Consider the following 18,106-nt stretch of genomic DNA (forward strand, 5'->3'; position numbering starts at 1 on the left):
GAGGCGGGGTCTCCAGAAGGGCAGCCCCTCCCGTGCCCACCCCACTTTCCTGGCTGTAAGGGTCTCAGGCGAGAACTTGGAGCCTCCGAGTCTCCAACAGTGGGGAAGTAAGGAGCGTGAATCCGGCCAGACAAGCAGTTTTGAGGCTCACCTGCATCATTTCTCTGACCCTCTCCAGCTACGATTAGCCAAGGAGTGGAGGGGCCGGGTGCGAGCACAGCCCCGACTCTGCAGAGTGCACACACAGTGACTCCAGCTCCCTCTGGAAGGGACATCCTCGGGCCAAGGCAGGTGGCGAGCCAGGCTCCTCTGTCAGGCCCTGGGGACAGGTGGCCAGCGTGGTAAGCAGGGCTGGCACCCAGGCCTGGCACTCAGGGAGCCTCGCTGCAGTGCCGGGGAAGCGGCACAAGCCCGCCAGCCCAGCGACTGGCCTGACGTCCTCCGAGGCCAGGGGTGTGAGTGTATCCACCCCACAGGGCACCCCTGGCCCTGGGACCTGGCCCTCAGAGGGGCGGGGGTCCAGCACAGATGCTGCAGGAGGTGCAGCCTTGCCCCTCCTCGCGCCGACCGGTTCACCCGGGGCCCTTGGCCTGTCACACCCTCACCACACACCTGCCCCTCCGTTTCTGCCCCCACGTGTATTTTTCTCTTTAACCAAGGTCAGGAGAACGGCAGCAAGCGTCAGGACAACTTGGGGTACAAGTGCTTTGGGTTAAAAGTCCTTAAAGGAACCCACCAGCCCAAGAAACTAAAGGCTGCTTCACGACGGTCGCGAGCAGAGCAGATCACTGTTCCATAAAGTGTGCATTAAAATGGAAAGAAACTCTCCCGTAGCCCAGTGGAAAGACTGGCAAAGGGTCAGAATGTAGTTTTCAGAAGAGGAGACAATCGGAACGAGAAATACATTCTCTTCCACTGTCTTTGTGGAGGGAGGGGACACCGGCCCGTGGGAGACACTGCCGGACACGTGCGCCAGCGCAGCCCGGGGAGGATCAGCGCAGGCGGACACGTACCGACTCGTGGCCCGCGGGAAGGGGCGGGACTCACCTGGCTCCCCTCCCCCGGGTACCAAGGTGACAGCGTTGCCGGTCAGCACCCGCGCCAGGCCGGAGAAGTCCGAGCGCCGGTCCGGGGGCCTCTGGCAGACCCGCTCGGACGGCTCCACCTGCGAGAGAGGCCGGCAGACGCGGGGGGCCGGGCCGAGTTCGCACACCCGACGTGGCCTGGCTGTTATACCCCACTCCTGACCCAAAGCTCCTCCTGGACACGGCCGGTGGGTCTGATCCCGACCCAGTCGTCACCTCGGCGCCCGGGCTCACCTGGGAGGGCTCTTGGGGTGGGGCGGGCAGTGCGGGCAGCTGGGCCACATACCGACGGGCCCAGCCGAAGCCCACAGCCCCGAGGTGGAGGGCGCTCGGGGCTTGGACACCTGGGCACTGACGCCGCTGGCAGGGTGCCTCCACCAAGCTGCGGGGCTGGGTGGGCTGTGGCCAGCCGGCGGCCCCTGCGCTCCCACCACGGCCCGCACGCAGCCGCCAGGGCTGGGGACCCCTGAGGAGGAGGCGCCTCAGGATTTGTGTGCTTTTCTGTCCAAAGGAGGAAGCAGTGCCAACCTGAGGCCACCGGGCTCTCCGAGGCCTCAGCTGGAGGTGGGAACCTCAGGCCCCTCGCTCTGGGGTTCTGGCCCCCCGTAGGTGCTCCCCGATCCGGGGGGCGTGCCACCCTGTGGCCCCGGGAATCCGAAGACCAAGCTCAAGCAGGTGTGAGTTCACAGGAGCGGGAGAGCTCGTGGAGAGCCAGCGCCCCCATCAGAGCCAGCGGGCTCAGAGCAGAGTCAGAGGGAAAGGGCCCGAAGCAGGTCGGCGGGGCCCCCAGCCGCCCCGGGCCTCACCAGCTCGGGCAGGCTCCTCCTGGGAAGACGCAGCGAGGGCAGCAGGGGTGGAGGTGGCCGGAGCAGCAGCCCCCACGTTGAGCCGCTGCACAGTGCGGGCCGGCACAGGACCGTCCTCCCGGCGCTTCTGGGCACGCACAGCCGCGCTCTCCAGCACCCGCTCCAGCTAAGGGAGAGCGGAGCCCCGCGTCAGGCAGCCCAGCAGAGGCCACAGGCTCGAGCAGGACAGAGCCAAAGGCCAGCGCGGGGCTGTCCACAGACGTCCCAGGCTGGACGGGACCACGCCTCACGCCCCAGCCCAACACAGGTCTTGGCCTTGGCGGATGGTACCCTGGTTCTGAAGACCGACCCGGCTGTGGCGTGCTTGGCCCTTCCTCTGTGAAGCTGTGACCCAGGGGGTGCGGGGGCATGAGGGAGCTCCGGGGGCCTGCAGGAAAGGAGGCGGCGCACACACTGCAACCTTCTTTTGCAAACACTCCCCCACAAGGGAGCATCACTCCTGGTAAGAACAGGAACCCACATCGGAGATGACGAGTTTGTAGCTGTCCCAGGACCGGGGTGGAAGCGTGAAATGAGAACAGACGACGGGGCAGAGGAAGGAGGTGGGGAACACAAAGCGAAGGGACAACAGACTCCACTTCACACCCAGGAAGTTGGGAACACAGGGGACTGACAGTGCAGAGCAGGGAGCATGGAGCCCCAGACCTCGCCCACATCACGTGCACAACAGGAGTGCAGTCTGGCAGCTCTCTGAACCTGAAGACACACAGCCTCTGCCGCTCGGCAGCAATTCCAGTGGTGCCCTGAAGACACCCCTGCACACGGGCGTAGTGAAGTAACTTCACAGTCCGTTGGCTGAGAAGAGACAGATGGTGGGGCATTCACAAATAGAAACTAAACAGCCATAAGACGAGTGAAACAATATGGATAAAATTCAAAAGTGTAAGTGTTGAGTAAAAAGGAAATTTCAAGATGGTATAAACTCGAGCACTATTTATATAAAAAAACCAGTGCCATATACACACATAGTAAAAACGTGAAACACGGACAGAGGCTCTGACTTTACAAGAGCCTCTGCCTTGTAAAGTGGCCACTGGCCACTTCGGGGTACCTGCCTGCCCCTGCTAAAACCACCATCACAGGTAAACACGACAAAATGTTTCCAAAATGTGTAGAGCAAATACCTGGGTGTCTGCTCTTATTATCCATCCCTTCCTGAGTTGTTGAAATACTTCATTCAGAGGACAAGAGAGAAACAAGGGGTCGGAGGAGAGAGTGGGGCCCCCCTCCCGCCAAGACCTGCCCAGCCTGCAGCCCTTTGACCACGCCCACTGCCTGGCCCAACCCAGCAGCCGGCCGGCCCCTCCCCTCAAGCCCTGGCCACGGACCCCACCTGCTGAGGCCCCGCCCACTGCCCCACTCACGCAGGCCGGCTCACCTCGCCCAGGCCCACGATAAGGATGAAGTCGGGCTGCCGGATACACCGCTGGGTCCCGGGTGTGAGCGTGCTGTCCGCCTGGTAGAGCACGATCCGGTGGATGTCCTCCTGCTGCCTCAGCCAGCTGGACAGCCGGTGCTCGTGGATACTGGAAGGCACAGACAGAGGGGTGCAGACGCCGGGGCACATTTCAAGGCCGGGCTGGGACCCACTGAGAGCAGGAAGCCAAGCTCGGCCAGGCTGTTCCGACACAGAGGCCGGCGTACCTGTCCAGAGCAGCAGAGCCAAGGCGCTGTTTTACGTTGCCGCTGGTCAGCAGCAGGGCAGGGCCTGAAAACACAACCACCAAATACAGAAAACTGTGCCGGCAGCTCACACTGGAGGACAAGCGAGGCCCTTCCTTCTCCTGGAAGTTTGCTCTTCTGGAAAGCAATAAGCCTTTCACCACTCATGAGGAAGTGCCTGTGGCCCTGAAGCAGACCCTCTGGGCAGGTGAGGCTGCAGGTGTGGCGGTGGAAGGGCTGCAGCAAGTACAGGGAGGGGCGGCCTCTCTGAACCTCAGTCTCCTCCTCTACACATGAAGGGGTTGAATCTCTGCAGCACTGAGACTGTGTATGCGTGGGGGCAGGGAAGCACAAGCTTGTAAGGTGTGAGATTAGGCAGTCTCCCAAATCCAAGGCAGCCCGGCTGGCTGGGCTCCAGTCAGGTGCGGTTCACCAGTGTCTATCACCAGGGATCAGCGTGCTTCCTGCATCTACAGGGTCTTAGAGCTGCTGTCCACACAGACACAGTTGCTCTCAGCCAGGACGGCCAGCGTCAGAATATGTGAGAGGGCCGCCAGGGGCAGGGACAAAAGCTGAGAGGCCAGCGGCCCTCAGTGTCAGGAAGGCTGCTGGACCGCCCCGAGGATGCAGAAGTCCCGCTGCTGCAGGAGAGGCCGGGCTCTTCCCCATGGCTTCCTTCTTACACCCTCGCTTACACCCTCGCTTCTCTGAGGGCTTGTAATCAGAAGGGGAGAGACAAGAGTCACCGCCTTGTGTTTAACTGGCAGCACCTGCTTTCTTGGAGGCACAAGCATAAGGGTGCATTTCACAGGGTGGTGCCCTGTGATGTGGGTGCTGGACTGACCTGTGCGTCTGTGCAGCTCTGACTCAAATGGCAGAAGCCCGTTGATGCGGGGAAGCAACTCCTCTGGGGGCTCGGGGCAAAGGGCGCTGGTCCCCCTGGGGGCTGCAGTCCTGCTCTGGGGGTCAGGCCAGGTCAGGCCAGGCCGGGAAGAGTTTCAAGCTCGAGTTGGTCACCCCCCGTGGGTCTGACAGAGAGAGGGCGTCCTCTCGGGGCTGATGCCTCACGTGCCTGCGAGGGCCGGCACTCCTGGGCACTGCAGTGGCTCACCCCATCCGCCTCTTGGGCGTCTAGGACGAGGCGGGACAGGCAGGCCGTGTCTGGCTGCAGGAACACAGCGGAGCGCAGCCCTGAGGTCCTCAGTGGACCGCAGGCTGGGCTCTATCTGCCCTCAGGGCACGTCTCCTGCTCTGGGCCCGCCTGCCTGGACTCGGAAGGCTCGGAGGAGGCCCTCGGGAAAGTGTGGAGCCCCCCGGAGGTGGCGCTCTGGGCTCTCGAGGTGCGGGCTGCAGCCCCAGGCAGTCAGGACTGTGGTGACCATTCCGTCCCTGGGAGGGTCTGCTTAGGGCCCAGGCCATGGGCAGGTCCAGGGCAGTGTGTGGACACAGGCTGACGCCTAGGCACTTATGTGTCGGCTCCGTGGGGCACGGCTGCTGCTCCAGGGCGCATCTGGCCTGGATAGTCACTGCCAGCCTGGCTGTCACACAGCCTCTCTCCCAAGCTCTGGAAGCCAGAGGAAGTGGACTGACACCTTCACAGGTGGAAGAAAAGGACCATTGGCCTAGATCCTCACTCTAAAAACACGCTTCACAAATGTGGTCACCTGACTGTCAGCAAAAGAGCACTGCAGGGCAGAGTCCAGTCCTTCTAAGCGAGGGCTCTGGGGCAGCTGAAGATCCTATAGAAAAAGGAATCCTGACTCTACCTCGTATCATCACCAAAATCAATCTCCAATGAACTGTAAACTCGCAAGGTAAAACCCTAAGGTTTTTAGAAGAACCTCTTCATGATTTGGGGGCAGCATGAAATTTCTTCAATAAAACACAAAAAGCAGTAACAATATAGGAAAAAATTGATAAATAAATTGGTCTATATTAGAATTAACAACTTATGTTTGTCAAAAGATATCATTAAAAGAATAAAAAAAACAAGCCACAGAGGGAAAGATATCTGCAACACTTTCATCCAATAAAGCGACTGTATCCAGATTGCCCATCAACAAGGAAAAGATAACAAACCAATAAAAAGGGTGGGCAACTTGACAGGCACTTGCGAAAGAAGGTATCCCAATGGCCAGTAAACAAACAAACTTCTTAGTTGTTGGGAAATGCAAATTCAGGCCCAAACAAGATACCACTGCACACTCACCAAAATGCACCAGGGACTTCCCTGGTGGTCCAGTGGTTAAGACTTCTCCTTGCAATGCAGGGGATGCGGGTTCGATCCCTGGTCAGGGAGATGAGATCCCACATGTCTTGGGGCTAAAAAGCCAAAACCATAAAACAGAAGCAATATTGTAATAAATTCAATAAAGACTTAAAAAAACCCCAAAAAGATTGGATTTACAGATGTAGAGAACAAACATATGGATATCAAGGCGGGGGTGCGGGGGGTGGGATGAATTGGGAGATTGGGATTGATATATATACACTATTGATACTGTGTATAAAATAGATAACTGGGACTTCCTTGATGGCGCAGTGGTTAGACTCCGTGGTTAAGACTCCACGCTCCCAATGCAGGGGGCCTGGGTTCAATCCCTGGTCAGGAAACTAGATCCCACATGCACGCCACAACTAAGGAGCCCTCAGGCCACAACTAAGGAGCCCGCCTGCCACAACTAAGATCTGGCGCAACCAAATTAAAATATAATTAATTAAAAAAAAAATGAGAGAAAATGGAATCTTTCTTTAAAAAAATAAAATAAAATAGATAACTAATGAGAACCTACTGTATAGCAAGGGAACGCCATTCAATGCTCTGTGGTGACCTAAATGGGAAGGAAATCCAAAAAAGAGCGGATATATGTATCTGATTCACTTTGCTGTACAGTGGAAACTAACACAACATTGTAAAGCACTATGCTCCGATAAAAATTTTTTTAAAAATTGGATTTACACAAAGTATCTTTTCTGATCACAATGGTATGAAGCTGGAAAATTCAAAAATATATGGAAATTAAACAACACATGCATAAACAACCAATGGGTCAAAGAAATCACAAGAGAAATGAGAAAATATCTTGAAAGAAATGAAAACAAAAATAACAACATTCCTGGATGTACTGGACACAGTGAAAGCATAGCTAGGAGGGAAGTTTACAGCTACACATGCCTCCTTTGAGGAAGAAGAAAGATCTCTGATCAACAACTGGCTTTGTACCTTAAGTAACCGGAAAAAGAATCTCAAACTAAACCCAGCGCTAGCAGAAATAAGGAAATAATAAAGATCAGAACAGAGATAAATAAAATAGGAAAACAGAAAATCGATGAAACCAATAGTTGGTTCTTTGAAAGAATCAATAAAATTGGCAAACCTTTAGCTAGAGGAATAAAGAAAAAAAGAGAAAAGACTCAACTTACTAAATGCAGAAATAACAGTAGGACATTAGCTATTTTACAGAAATAAAAAGTAATACAAGAGAGTACAGTGAGCAACTGCATACTAACGAACTGGATCATCTGGATGAAATGGACAAATTCCTAGAAACGCACAACCTACCATGACTGAACCATGAAGAAACAGGACATCTGAATAGACCTATAACCAGTAAGAAAACTGAACCAGTTTAAAAAAAAAAAAGCCCTGCATGAGGTGGCTTCACTAGGGAATTTTACCAAATACTTAAAGAAAAATTAACACCAATCCTCCTCAAACTCTTCCAAAAATATTGACTCGGAGGGAACACTTCCTAACTCATTCCATGGGGCCAGCACCGCCCCGCCCCACCAGTACCAAAGTCTGTGTGGGACCAAGACGCCAGGAGAAACTACAGACGAGCACCTTTGACAATGCAAAATCCTCAGGAAACAGGAGCTGACCAAACTCAGCAGGGTATTAAGAGGATTACATACCACACCGAGTGGGATTTACTCCTGGAATGCAAGAATGACTCAGCATATGAATATCAATCAGTGTAATAAATCACATTAACAGAACAAAGGGGGGGAAGTATGATCATCTCAACTGATGCAGAAAAAGCACTGACAAAATTCAACATCTTTTTATGATATAAACACTCAACAAATTATGAATAGAAAGAAACCTCCTCAACATAGTGAAGGCCATACATGAAGAACTGACCGCTAACATCCTACTTGAAGGCGAAGGACTGAAAGCTTCCCCCTAAGATCAGGAACGAGGCAGGATGCCTGCTTTCACTTAACACTGCTAGGATGTCAGTGCCACCCAAAGCCACCAACAGTTCAGTGCAATCCCTGTCAAGATCCCCAGTTCCTCGAAGAAATAGAAATTTGCGTGGACACACATGAATGTCACATCAGCGCACCACACGGACGCTAACTTCCTGGTCTGGATGCTGCGCTGCAACCTGGGGCAGGGGGTGGTGTGTGGCTCTCGCTTTACTATTTTTACAACTTCCTGTGAATCTGTAATTATTTCAAAATAAAAGGTTTGTTTGTTTGTTTGTTTTTTAAAAAAGGGAATAAGCTTTTATGAATCAACACATCTCCACTGTGCAACTGCAGATCTTTTGGGTGCGCCCTGGACAGTCTGACCGACGTCACTGAAAAATGTATGATGTTTTCTACATCCAGAATATTTGTTATAAAACAAAGACCAAGATGAATCCAAATTAATGCTTTCTGTGATTTAAATTTTCCCTTGGAGAATAACTTTTACATATTAAATATTTATAGTAGTATCTTCAATTTCATAAATCATTTTCATTTGGCATTTATTTAATGACTTCTACTATCAAGTGTCTGTTTCAGATAGCGGACGTTTTCGCCATATTAAGATACATACTCGTCACAACGTATTGTTCCATAATAGTAATGTAACATTCATTGCACCTATTGTTATATCATTTTTGAAGACACCCCTGAAACCTTTAGGATAGCCCTATCTCAGAAAATTGACTTATTGTCTCTTACTATGGTCGCTCACAATTATAAAAACATATACATAAAGTGTTAACAATATGGAATACTTTATGATTTGGGGAATTTCTAAGGGTTCTCAGGAATTTCAGTTTCTTGTTCTTGAGCCCCCAAACTTAACAGCCGTGGAACTTGGGAACATGACCTAAGCTGCCTGACCCCAGCTGCGGGTGTTCTCCACGTGGCCAGTCAGCTGCCCCAGCCATTGCGGTGTCCCCTCCGAGTAGTGGAGCAGCTGCATGCACCCACCCCAGGCTCACACCCCAAGATGGGCTCCCGCTGGCGGGGGGCGGTTCAGGGTTCTCTGTGCCCCTGGAGGCCCCAGAGTTCAGCTGGGAGGAGCAGTGCGGTGTGACTCACACCAGCTCCTGTGAGATAGGGTTTGCCCATCAAGACTGTCCAGAGGCGCCCGTCTCACTGTGACGGTCCTCTCCCCAGCACTGCACCCCTCTCCACCCCCTGCCCAGGGTTTAGCCTTGCGAGCAACACTAAGTGCTCTTTCAGGAGAACCTGGAAGGATGAGAGGCAGGAGGAGGGGGTCCAACCGGACCTCAGGTGCCTTTGGGCAGGGCTTACCAATGGCGCTAAGGGCATGCTTGAGCTCCAGGGTGAAGGCGGTGAGGGGCACATCCTCTGACACGGGCATGACGGCCACTGTGGAGAGGTTGCTGGCAGGGTTCCCCGAGTCCCACTTGCTCCCTACAGCATGTAGCCCAAACTGGTGACCTGCAGAGCACAGGGGCGTGCGTTGGCCTGAGGAATCGGGCTGCCACTCGCACAGTCTCGGTGTCCCTGGATGTTTCTAGGTGACACCAAGGCACGAGAGGCCTCGGCAGATGGAACAGGCACCGGGGTCGGCCCCGAGTCCCCACAGCCAGAGCCCCGCCTTTCCCGCTGAAATTACCAACCACACTGTGGCGCCCTTGCGTTTCATACACACCAGGACCGGCCCGCTGAAGGGGAGACGGACGCACGGATGCAGAGAAGGCCGTGAGGCCCAGAGAAAACGCAAAGAGTCGAAAGGATTGGCCAGGGGAGGGCCCATCCTCTGACCTGCCCCCCTTCCTGGAGTTCTTCCACTGACTGCTCCAGACAGTAAACAGTCTGAGGTTTAGGAGATCGACATCCTTCTGCCACCTCGTCTGCGTGGGGTTTCCAGACCCCGGGGTGAGGCACAATACAACCCAGGGTTGGTCAGGGCTGGGTCCTGGGGTGCCTGTCCCTGAGGCCACAGGCTTCCCCTTCTCTAGACGTGAGGCCAGGAAGCCCCACAGCAGCAGGGACGGAGGCAGCGTGCACGTGGACCCACGAGCTCATCAGCCTCGGTCCGAGCGTCCCCGGCTGAAGTTCATTCCCAACACAAAGTTACTGCTTGGCAAGTGGCACCTCCTGTTTTCATGGACGTGGCTGAACGGGCAGCCTCACCCCTCCTGCCGCCCACGTCCCAGCCAGACCCCAGTCTTCTGGGGCCCCAACACATTGAGGGCTCTCTTCCTGGCCCCCCTGGTTGGCCGCTGTGCCAGCCCAGCTCCTGCACAGACCTTCCCGACCAGGAAGGGCATGGCCAGGTGCCAGGTGCAGGCACCGGCCACGCAGGAGGGTCCAGCTCCGCCGAAAGGGCATCCATTTCTGAGTCTGCTGGTCTCGTCCCTGGGGAGGAGCGGTGGGTCCTGAGGCATAGAGCGTGGGTTCCTGCAAGGCCTGACCCAGAAGCCAGAGAGGGGGCTGCAGAAGGCAGAGAGAGGGGCCCCTAAGAGCTAACCTGGGGGCAGGGCAAGAAAGTGAGGGCTGTGAGCCAGTTGGCAGCTGCATGCGAGGCAGCAGGGGGCCCCTTTTCACCGGTTTTCTGGCAGCTTCTCTGTGGGGAATCCCCTTCCTCTCGCTCTTTCCCAGTGACCTCTGACGTTAGAACCCTCCGTCTGAGGTAGAACCAGAGGGGGATTCTATTGCCAGCTTCTGACAGTTTTCTTTTAGCCTTTAAGAAAGGCACGTGGAAGGTTCTGGTTCTGACCAAGAAGGAGGTGGAGCCGGCATATCGCACCTAACCGCTGCCACCAGTTACACGGAGGCTCTGGACACAGTTCTCAGGAGACCCAGAGGGGCGTGAAGAGGAGTGCAGACGAGCCAGGACTTGTGGGAAGACCACGCTACTAATGCCACAAGGGTAGCAGTGCCACTGCCCCGTCCCAGCTACAGCCAAGTGGGGTCCATGCCTCCCCCTCCGCACTGGGTGCTGCCTCCAGGGAGGCTTTCCAGGGCCCCAAGTTCCTGCATGGGGCGACAGACACAGTGGGGTGGAGCCCCCAGCTCTCCATTCCCTGCACTAGAGAGGGGAGATGGAGAAGGGAGTCCTCTAGATCTAGTATGAAGTCCTGGCTTCACCCCCAAGCAGCCCATACATGAAACTGGCCAGGATCGCACAGCAGAGGCTCTGAGAACAGAATCCAGTGTGGCATACCATCCAGGCTGCACACTGGCTCTGGGTAGCACACAAGCACAGCAGACCAGAGCAGTACTGCAAAGGCCTTGAGAATTAAATTAACATTCAAACACAGCCCAAGGAAGAGGGCCAGGACATGCTCTGTGAATATAAGCACATTGACAGTCTGCAAAAATAGAAGATTTAAATGGGAACCAGGCTCTCATAACATAATACTCGAAATACAGGATGCAATCCAAAATTACCAGGCATACCAAGAGCCAGGAAAATCTCAACTTGAACAGGAGAAGACAATTAACAGACAAAAACGACAACATGTGGGCTTCCCTGGTGGCGCAGTGGTTAAGAATCCGTGTGCCAACTCAGGGGACATGGGTTCGAGCCCTGGTCCAGGAAGATCCCACGTGCTGCGGAGCAACTAAGCCTGTGCACCACAACTACTGACCCTGTGCTCTAGAGCCTGTGTGCCACAACTACTGAGCCCGCAAGCCACAACTACTGAAGCTGCACACCTAGAGCCCGTGCTCCTCAACAAGAGAAGCCACTGCAATGAGAAGCCCGCACACCACTACGAAGAGTAGCCCCCGCTTGCCTCAACTAGAGAAAGCCAGCGCACAGCAACAAAGACCCAACGCGGCCAAAAATAAATTAAAAAAAAAAAGACAACATGCCACAGAATTTGGAAGTCCTTGACGAGGCAATAAAGCAGTGATCATAACCAGACAGAGACAGCTGTCATGGACTGTCTTGAAGCAAATGCAGAAATATAATAACTGAAATTAAAAATTCTCTGGGTGGCCTTAGGAGCAGAATCAAGAAGACAGAGGAAAGAGCCAGTGAGCTTGAAGACATATCAAAAGAGAGTACTTGGGCTTCCCTGGTGGCGCAGTGGTTGAGAGTCTGCCTGCTGATGCAGGGGACACGGGTTCCTGCCCCAGTCCAGGAAGATCCCACATGCCACGGAGCGGCTGGGCCCATGAGCCATGGCCGCTGAGCCTGCGCTTCCGGAGCCTGTTGCTCTGCAATGGGAGAGGCCACAACACTGAGAGGCCCGTGTACCGCAAAAAAAAAAAAAAAAAAGAAAGAAAGTACTCAATCTGAACATCAGATGGAGAAAAAAGATTAAAAAACGAACAGTGTCCCAGAGACACTGGGACAATAACAAAAGGTCTAACATTTGCTTCTGTGAATTTCCAGAAGAGGAGAAAGAATACAGGGCTGAGAGACTATCTGAAGAAATAAAGGATGAAACCTTTCCAAATTTAGTTAAAAAATATATATATACCTACAGATTCAAGATGAGCGAACCCCAAACAAGATAAACCCAAAGAAATTCATGTCAAGCACTCCAAAATCAAATTTCCAAACAGTAAAGGCAAAGGAAAATCCCGAATACAGCCAGACAGAAATGATGCACTACCTACTTGGGAACAATTTGAATGTCTGGATTTCTCATTAGAAGCAACGAAGACCAGAAGGAAGTGGTACAAAATGTTTAAAGTGCTGAAATAAAAGGACTGTCAAGCCAGAATTGCACATCCAGCAAAAAGTATCCTTCAGGAAGAAGGTGAAGTAAAGACAGTCTTAGATGAAGGAAAATTAAGAGAATCTGTAGCCAGCAGACCTGCGCTAAAAGGACTATTATTAAAGGAACGTCTTCAGACAGAAGGGAAATGATACCAGGAGGAAGCTTGGAACACCAGGATGAGGGAATAGTTTTAAACGTGTTTGACGGCTGAAAGCAAAAGTTCTAACACTGTGAGGGGGGTTTCAACCTAAGTAGAGGCTCTGGGCGGGGCTCTGAGCAGGGTGGGTGGGGCTCCCAGGTTGCAGGCCCAGGCACCCAGCCGTCGCAGTTCCCTGCTGGAGGCTGCCCAGGATCTTCTCGCCCAAGAGGTGAATCAGCGAGTCACAACCTGGGGGCAGAGAAAGAACAGAGACCTCAACCACACACTTTAAACCATGACGCCAAGCAAGCACCTTAGACCAGGGGTCCCCAGCCCCCGGACCAGTAGCGGTCCGCAGCCTGTTAGGAGCCAGGCCACACAGCAGCAGGTGAGCGGCGGGCTAGCGCAAGTGAGGCTTCATCTGCCGCTCCCCGTGCTCGCATTACCGCCTGAACCATCCCCCCAAAACTCCCCAGTCCATGGAAAAATTGCCTTCCACGAAACCAGTCCCTGGTACCAGAAAGGTTGGGGGCCGCTGCCTCAGACCCACGGTGTCAAGACTGCCGCAGCTGTAAACCACTCTAGGCAGTGGAAGGTGATGCGGCTGCTGTCTGGTTGCAGGCAGGTGCGGGGCACGTGGCCTGGGACCTTGCCCAGGACGGCATCTCCTCTCATCCCCAGGCGGGAAACACGGGGCAGCACCGGGAAGCCACGACTGCCCGCAGGCAGGCCACGAGGGCCTTCCCCAGAGCCGAGGGTCATCACGTGATGCTGAGTGCCTGGCCCGCTGGACATGGGCTGCTTTACATGATATCCAGGAAGAATTACCTTTTAAATATAATAATGCTATTTTGGTTATATTCTAAATTTTTAGAGTTGCAGACTCAAGTATCTAAGGTTGGAATGTCAAAATACCTGTAATTTACTTTTAAGGGCTTTTGCACAAGTAAAGTGAGTTAAAAGTTTTTTAATTTGCTAAAGTTTGCAAGATGGGAGAGGATGTACTGTACAGGAAGCCTGCTTCTGTGGCTCTTGCATGCAGTACGGATCACTTTCGAAAAGAGAAGCCGCTGTCAGCTTCAGTAACCCTAAGTATCTCGGAGAGCAAGGTGAAAGCAGTGATGAGGTGATTCCGACACCAGGCGCTGCCTCTGCAAGCCTCAGCTGCCGGCTACTTCCTGGCCATCTACAGCCGACAGCTCTGGGCTGACTACGCAAAGAGCAGGCCCTGAGACCTCATGCTACAGCAACCGGTGTCCCCAGCCCCTGCCAGCCAGCCCTCCACCTGCAAGCTAACTTGGAGACCCTCTCTTACCCCCAGGACTCTGGTGTCAAAGACCCATGGAAGATGCAAGTGAAACTGTCCAAATTTTAGGACGTGAGACAAGACGTAGTTTGAGCAGAGTGGTCCAAAACAGAAGCTGAAAAGAAGTCTGGTTTATATACAACTGATCTAGCATCAAACTATTAACTGGAGCTCATTTTGTTTGTTTGTTTGTTTTTTGCGGTACGCGGGCCTCTCACCGCTGTGGCCTCTCCCGTTGCGGAGCATAGGCTCCGGACGCGCAGGCTCAGCGGCCATGGCTCACGGGCCCAGCCGCTCCGCGGCACGTGGGATCTTCCCAGACTGGGGCACGAACCCGTGTCCCCTGCATCGGCAGGTGGACTCTCAACCACTGCGCCACCAGGGAAGCCCAACTGGAGCTAATTTTACAAACCACATTTTATTATGGAAAATTTCAAAGATACACGAAAGTAGAGAGAAGAGTACAGTGGACCCTCCCTTCCCATCACCCAGCTCCACCCATCTTATTTCACACACATACCCCCAAAATTTTGAAGACAATCCCAAACATAGCATTTTATCCATTAATAGTTGAACTCGTATCTCTAAAATATCACAACAATGATACAATTATCACAATTACAAATTAACAATAGCTCTAAATCAAAGCTTTTGAAAGTGATCATTTCTACATCAAATGAAAAAGGTTCACAACAGGCCAATGAACACATGAAAAGGTGCTCAACATCTTTAGTCATTAGGGAAATGCAAACCCTAGCCACCAGTATAAATAATAGCATTTTGACATATTTTTCCACTGGATTAAAAGAAAAAGAAAACCATGTGATGCTGGTGATTTAGTATGGGAACTTCACCTCAGTGTGACCCAGGGAACCGCTGTGAGCTTCTTCAAACCTGGCACTGGTCTCACTGTCCAGGAGCCCTTCCATCTGGCCCAAAGGCTCCGGCCCTCTTGGTGAAGGCCTGCCAGGTGGATGACATGGAGGCTCCGCCCCGAGGAGACTGGACGAAAGCCACGCCTTTTCTAATTGTCCCACCAGGTCACCCGCAGACAAAGCGACACACGTGAGACCTGTACCCTGACGACACTGTGGTCTAGCAGCCCAAAGACCATGCAGGAGCTGTGCGAGGTCAGGGCCCACCCAGGGCCCGGCAGGCGGGAACTTCACGTGGCCAGGGTGGGGGCGACCTTGTGAAGTCCAGGGTTCACTGTGTCTGCGGTGGGAGGCTGCGTCACCCACCAGCAGGCAAATAAACCCACAAGCCCTCAGGAGTCCGGGTCTATAGGTGGCCCTGGCAACTGTGACTCAAGCATATAAGTCAACAAAGGCAGGAAACAAAGAGGTAGCTTCCAGCTGAATTATTTTCTTAGAGTTAAAACTATTTACAGCCTGAAACCCAAAAATAAGGCAAGGGTGCTAATGATCATCATAGATCAATACCCAACCACTGAGGGGTTCCAAGACAGTGGGAGAGACACGGCAAGATGCTTGTGATGTGGGCTTCCCTGGTGGCGCAGTGGTTGAGAGTCCGCCTGCCAACGCAGGGGACACGGGTTCGAGCCCTGGTCCGGGAAGATCCCACATGCCACGGAGCAACGAAGCCCGTGCGCCACAACTACTGAGCCTCCGCTCTAGAGTCCGCGAGCCACAACTACTGAACCCTGCGCACCTAGAGCCTGTGCTCTGCAACAAGAGAAGCCACAGCAGTGAGAAGCCCACGCACCGCAACAAAGAGTAGCCCCTGCTCGCTGCAACTAGAGAAAGCCCACGCACAGCAACAAAGATCCAACACAGCCAAAAATAAATAAATAAATTAATTTTTAAAAAGTGCTTGCAATGTGTCTGGGGAAATGCCGAGGTGAGCCACCACGCGCAGCCCCTGTACAGCAGAAGCTGACACACCTGCGTCAAGGGCAGCTGTGGTCCAATGTGCCTTTTCCTCCAAAGAACAAAAAATTTAAATTTTGCACTCCGAAGGCCCATAGTTTGGCTCACCACGTTTCTCTCCGCGGTGTGCTGGCCTACACAGGTGGCCTCGCCGCTCAGGGGAGAAGACATACAAGGAAATTTGCATAAGACGGTGGTGCAAAATGGAGCTGGAGGAGGCTTATCTGTGCACAGAGACACTCCTGAGAATAATCCAGATACTCCACTTGATTTCACACTGGAAGAGTACAAGAGGATAGAGGCAACTGTAAAAAAACTACCCATAAGGGCACAAAGCAGCAGCTGTACTTCCAGTCCTGGATTCAGCCCAAAGGCAGAATGGATGGCTGCCCATCTCTGCTATGAACAAGGCTGCAGAAAGTTACAAGTACCGCCAATGAGAATATATGAAGAAGCAGCTTTTTATACAATGTATAATCAAAAACCGGTTGGAAAGAATCATATTCAAGTTTGCACTACTATCCTTGCATGCTTTGAAACTCTGACAGCATACTGGAGGCCACTCAGAAAAAGCTTGGAATAAAGGTCAGGGAGACTACACTTGACAAACTTTTCACTCTTATAGAAATGGAATATTTAGGGGCCTGTGTAAATGCACCAATGGTTCAAAGAAATGACAACTACTATGAGGATCTGACACCTAAGGATACTGAAGAAATTATTGATGAACTCAAGGCTGGCAAAATCCCAAAACCTGGGCTAAGGAGTGGACGCTTCTCATGGGAGCCACGGCCAGAGGTCTTACCTCTTTGACTGAACCACCTAAAGAACCTGGCTTTGGTGGGCAAGCAGGCCTTTAATTTATATTCAACTGTAAAAATGCCACTGGAGAAATAAAATATGAATCTCCTACCTACATAAAATAAAATATAATAAAATAAAAATTGGTACTAACTTTTCAATGGAAAACTTAACAAATGTTAAAGAGGGCAGACCTCTAAGTGAAAACACAACAGACCCCAGCCCTGCCCCACCCAAGGGCTCTCACCGAATCCTGGATGCAGACCTCCAGCCGCCCGTCCTGCACTAAATAGATGCTGGTATCTGGCTCCCCTGGCCGGAAGACGTACTCCCCTTCCAGAAGCTACACAAACACCATGTGTTTGCAAAGTTCCAGGATAAGTGGCTTCTCAAAGTGACCCAGGACCCTATAAGAAACAGTGCACATGGGACACCTACAGGAAGGAGGGGAGAAGGGACACAGGCCACAGTCCCTGCCGGCCAGACCACAGAGCGAGCTTTCAAGAGCTGCAGAGCCCATAGCACAAGCACCAGCAGGACAGAAGCTTAAGCTTCAGGAATTTCCATCAGCTACTGTTCCATGAGCTCAGAGAACTCTCAGGCCATGAGCATGAATTTGAACCAGATGCATAAACGAGGGCAGGTAGTGAAGCGCTGGAAAGAGGAGTCGGGGCTTCCAGGGAGAAATGGGGAACCAGACTTGCAATTTTCCATCCAGCCACACGCTTCCCACACTCGCTCCATGTCGCCCTGAAGGTGAACACTCTGATAAGCAGACAGACACATGAAAGAACCGGCGAGGAGGCTCCACTCACCACTGGGAGGGCACCGATGGCAAGAAGACTTCCCAACTGATGAAAGCAGGGTTCACATGTTGGGGTCTGGGGCGGGCATTCTGGCTTACACATGAGTTAACTCCCACTTCATGCTCACTAGATAGAATAGCCTGTTGTGGCTGATCAAACACATATTGTACGTCTGCTTAATTATTAAAGGACACATTGGCCAGAAGTAAAGAACATCCGGGGCTTCCCTGGTGGCACAGTGGTTGAGAGTCCGCCTGCCGATGCAGGGGACACGGACTCGGGTTCGAGCCCTGGTCCGGGAAGATCCCACATGCCTCGGAGCAACTAAGCCCGTGCGCCACAACTACTGAGCCTGCGCTCTAGAGCCAGCGAGCCACAACTACTGAGCCTGTGTGCCACAACTACTGAAGCCCGTGCGCCTAGAGCCTGTGCTCTGCAACAAGAGAAGCCACCGCAATGAGAAGCCCGCGCACTGCAATGAAGAGCAGCCCCCGCTCACTGCAACTAGAGAAAGCCCGCACGCAGCAACAAAGACCCAACGCAGCCAAAAACAAATAAATTAAATAGATAAATATTAAACAACAACAAGAACAACAAAACGTCCACGTAAAAAATAAAGATT

The 18,106-nt window shown here is 52.9% G+C and overlaps 1 protein-coding gene across 1 annotated transcript in view; it reads right to left on the reverse strand.

Annotated features, from left to right (window-relative positions):
* PNPLA7 (patatin like domain 7, lysophospholipase) overlaps nucleotides 1-18,106 on the reverse strand; it is a 34,954-nt gene that overhangs the window by 12,061 nt on the left and 4,787 nt on the right. Inside the window, 10 exon segments of the mRNA XM_089912667.1 lie at nucleotides 1,054-1,165; nucleotides 1,892-1,914; nucleotides 1,917-1,958; nucleotides 1,961-2,057; nucleotides 2,412-2,433; nucleotides 3,316-3,477; nucleotides 3,596-3,659; nucleotides 9,152-9,301; nucleotides 12,851-13,082; nucleotides 16,881-17,085. Coding sequence (XP_089768793.1) covers nucleotides 1,054-1,165; nucleotides 1,892-1,914; nucleotides 1,917-1,958; nucleotides 1,961-2,057; nucleotides 2,412-2,433; nucleotides 3,316-3,477; nucleotides 3,596-3,659; nucleotides 9,152-9,301; nucleotides 12,851-13,082; nucleotides 16,881-17,085 — 1,109 coding nt within the window.

The sequence above is a fragment of the Delphinapterus leucas genome, chromosome 6 (genome assembly GCF_059928025.1).
Source record: "Delphinapterus leucas isolate spDelLeu-1000000601 "Yukka" chromosome 6, BTC_Dleu_Yukka2, whole genome shotgun sequence".
Classification (NCBI taxonomy): domain Eukaryota; kingdom Metazoa; phylum Chordata; class Mammalia; order Artiodactyla; family Monodontidae; genus Delphinapterus; species Delphinapterus leucas.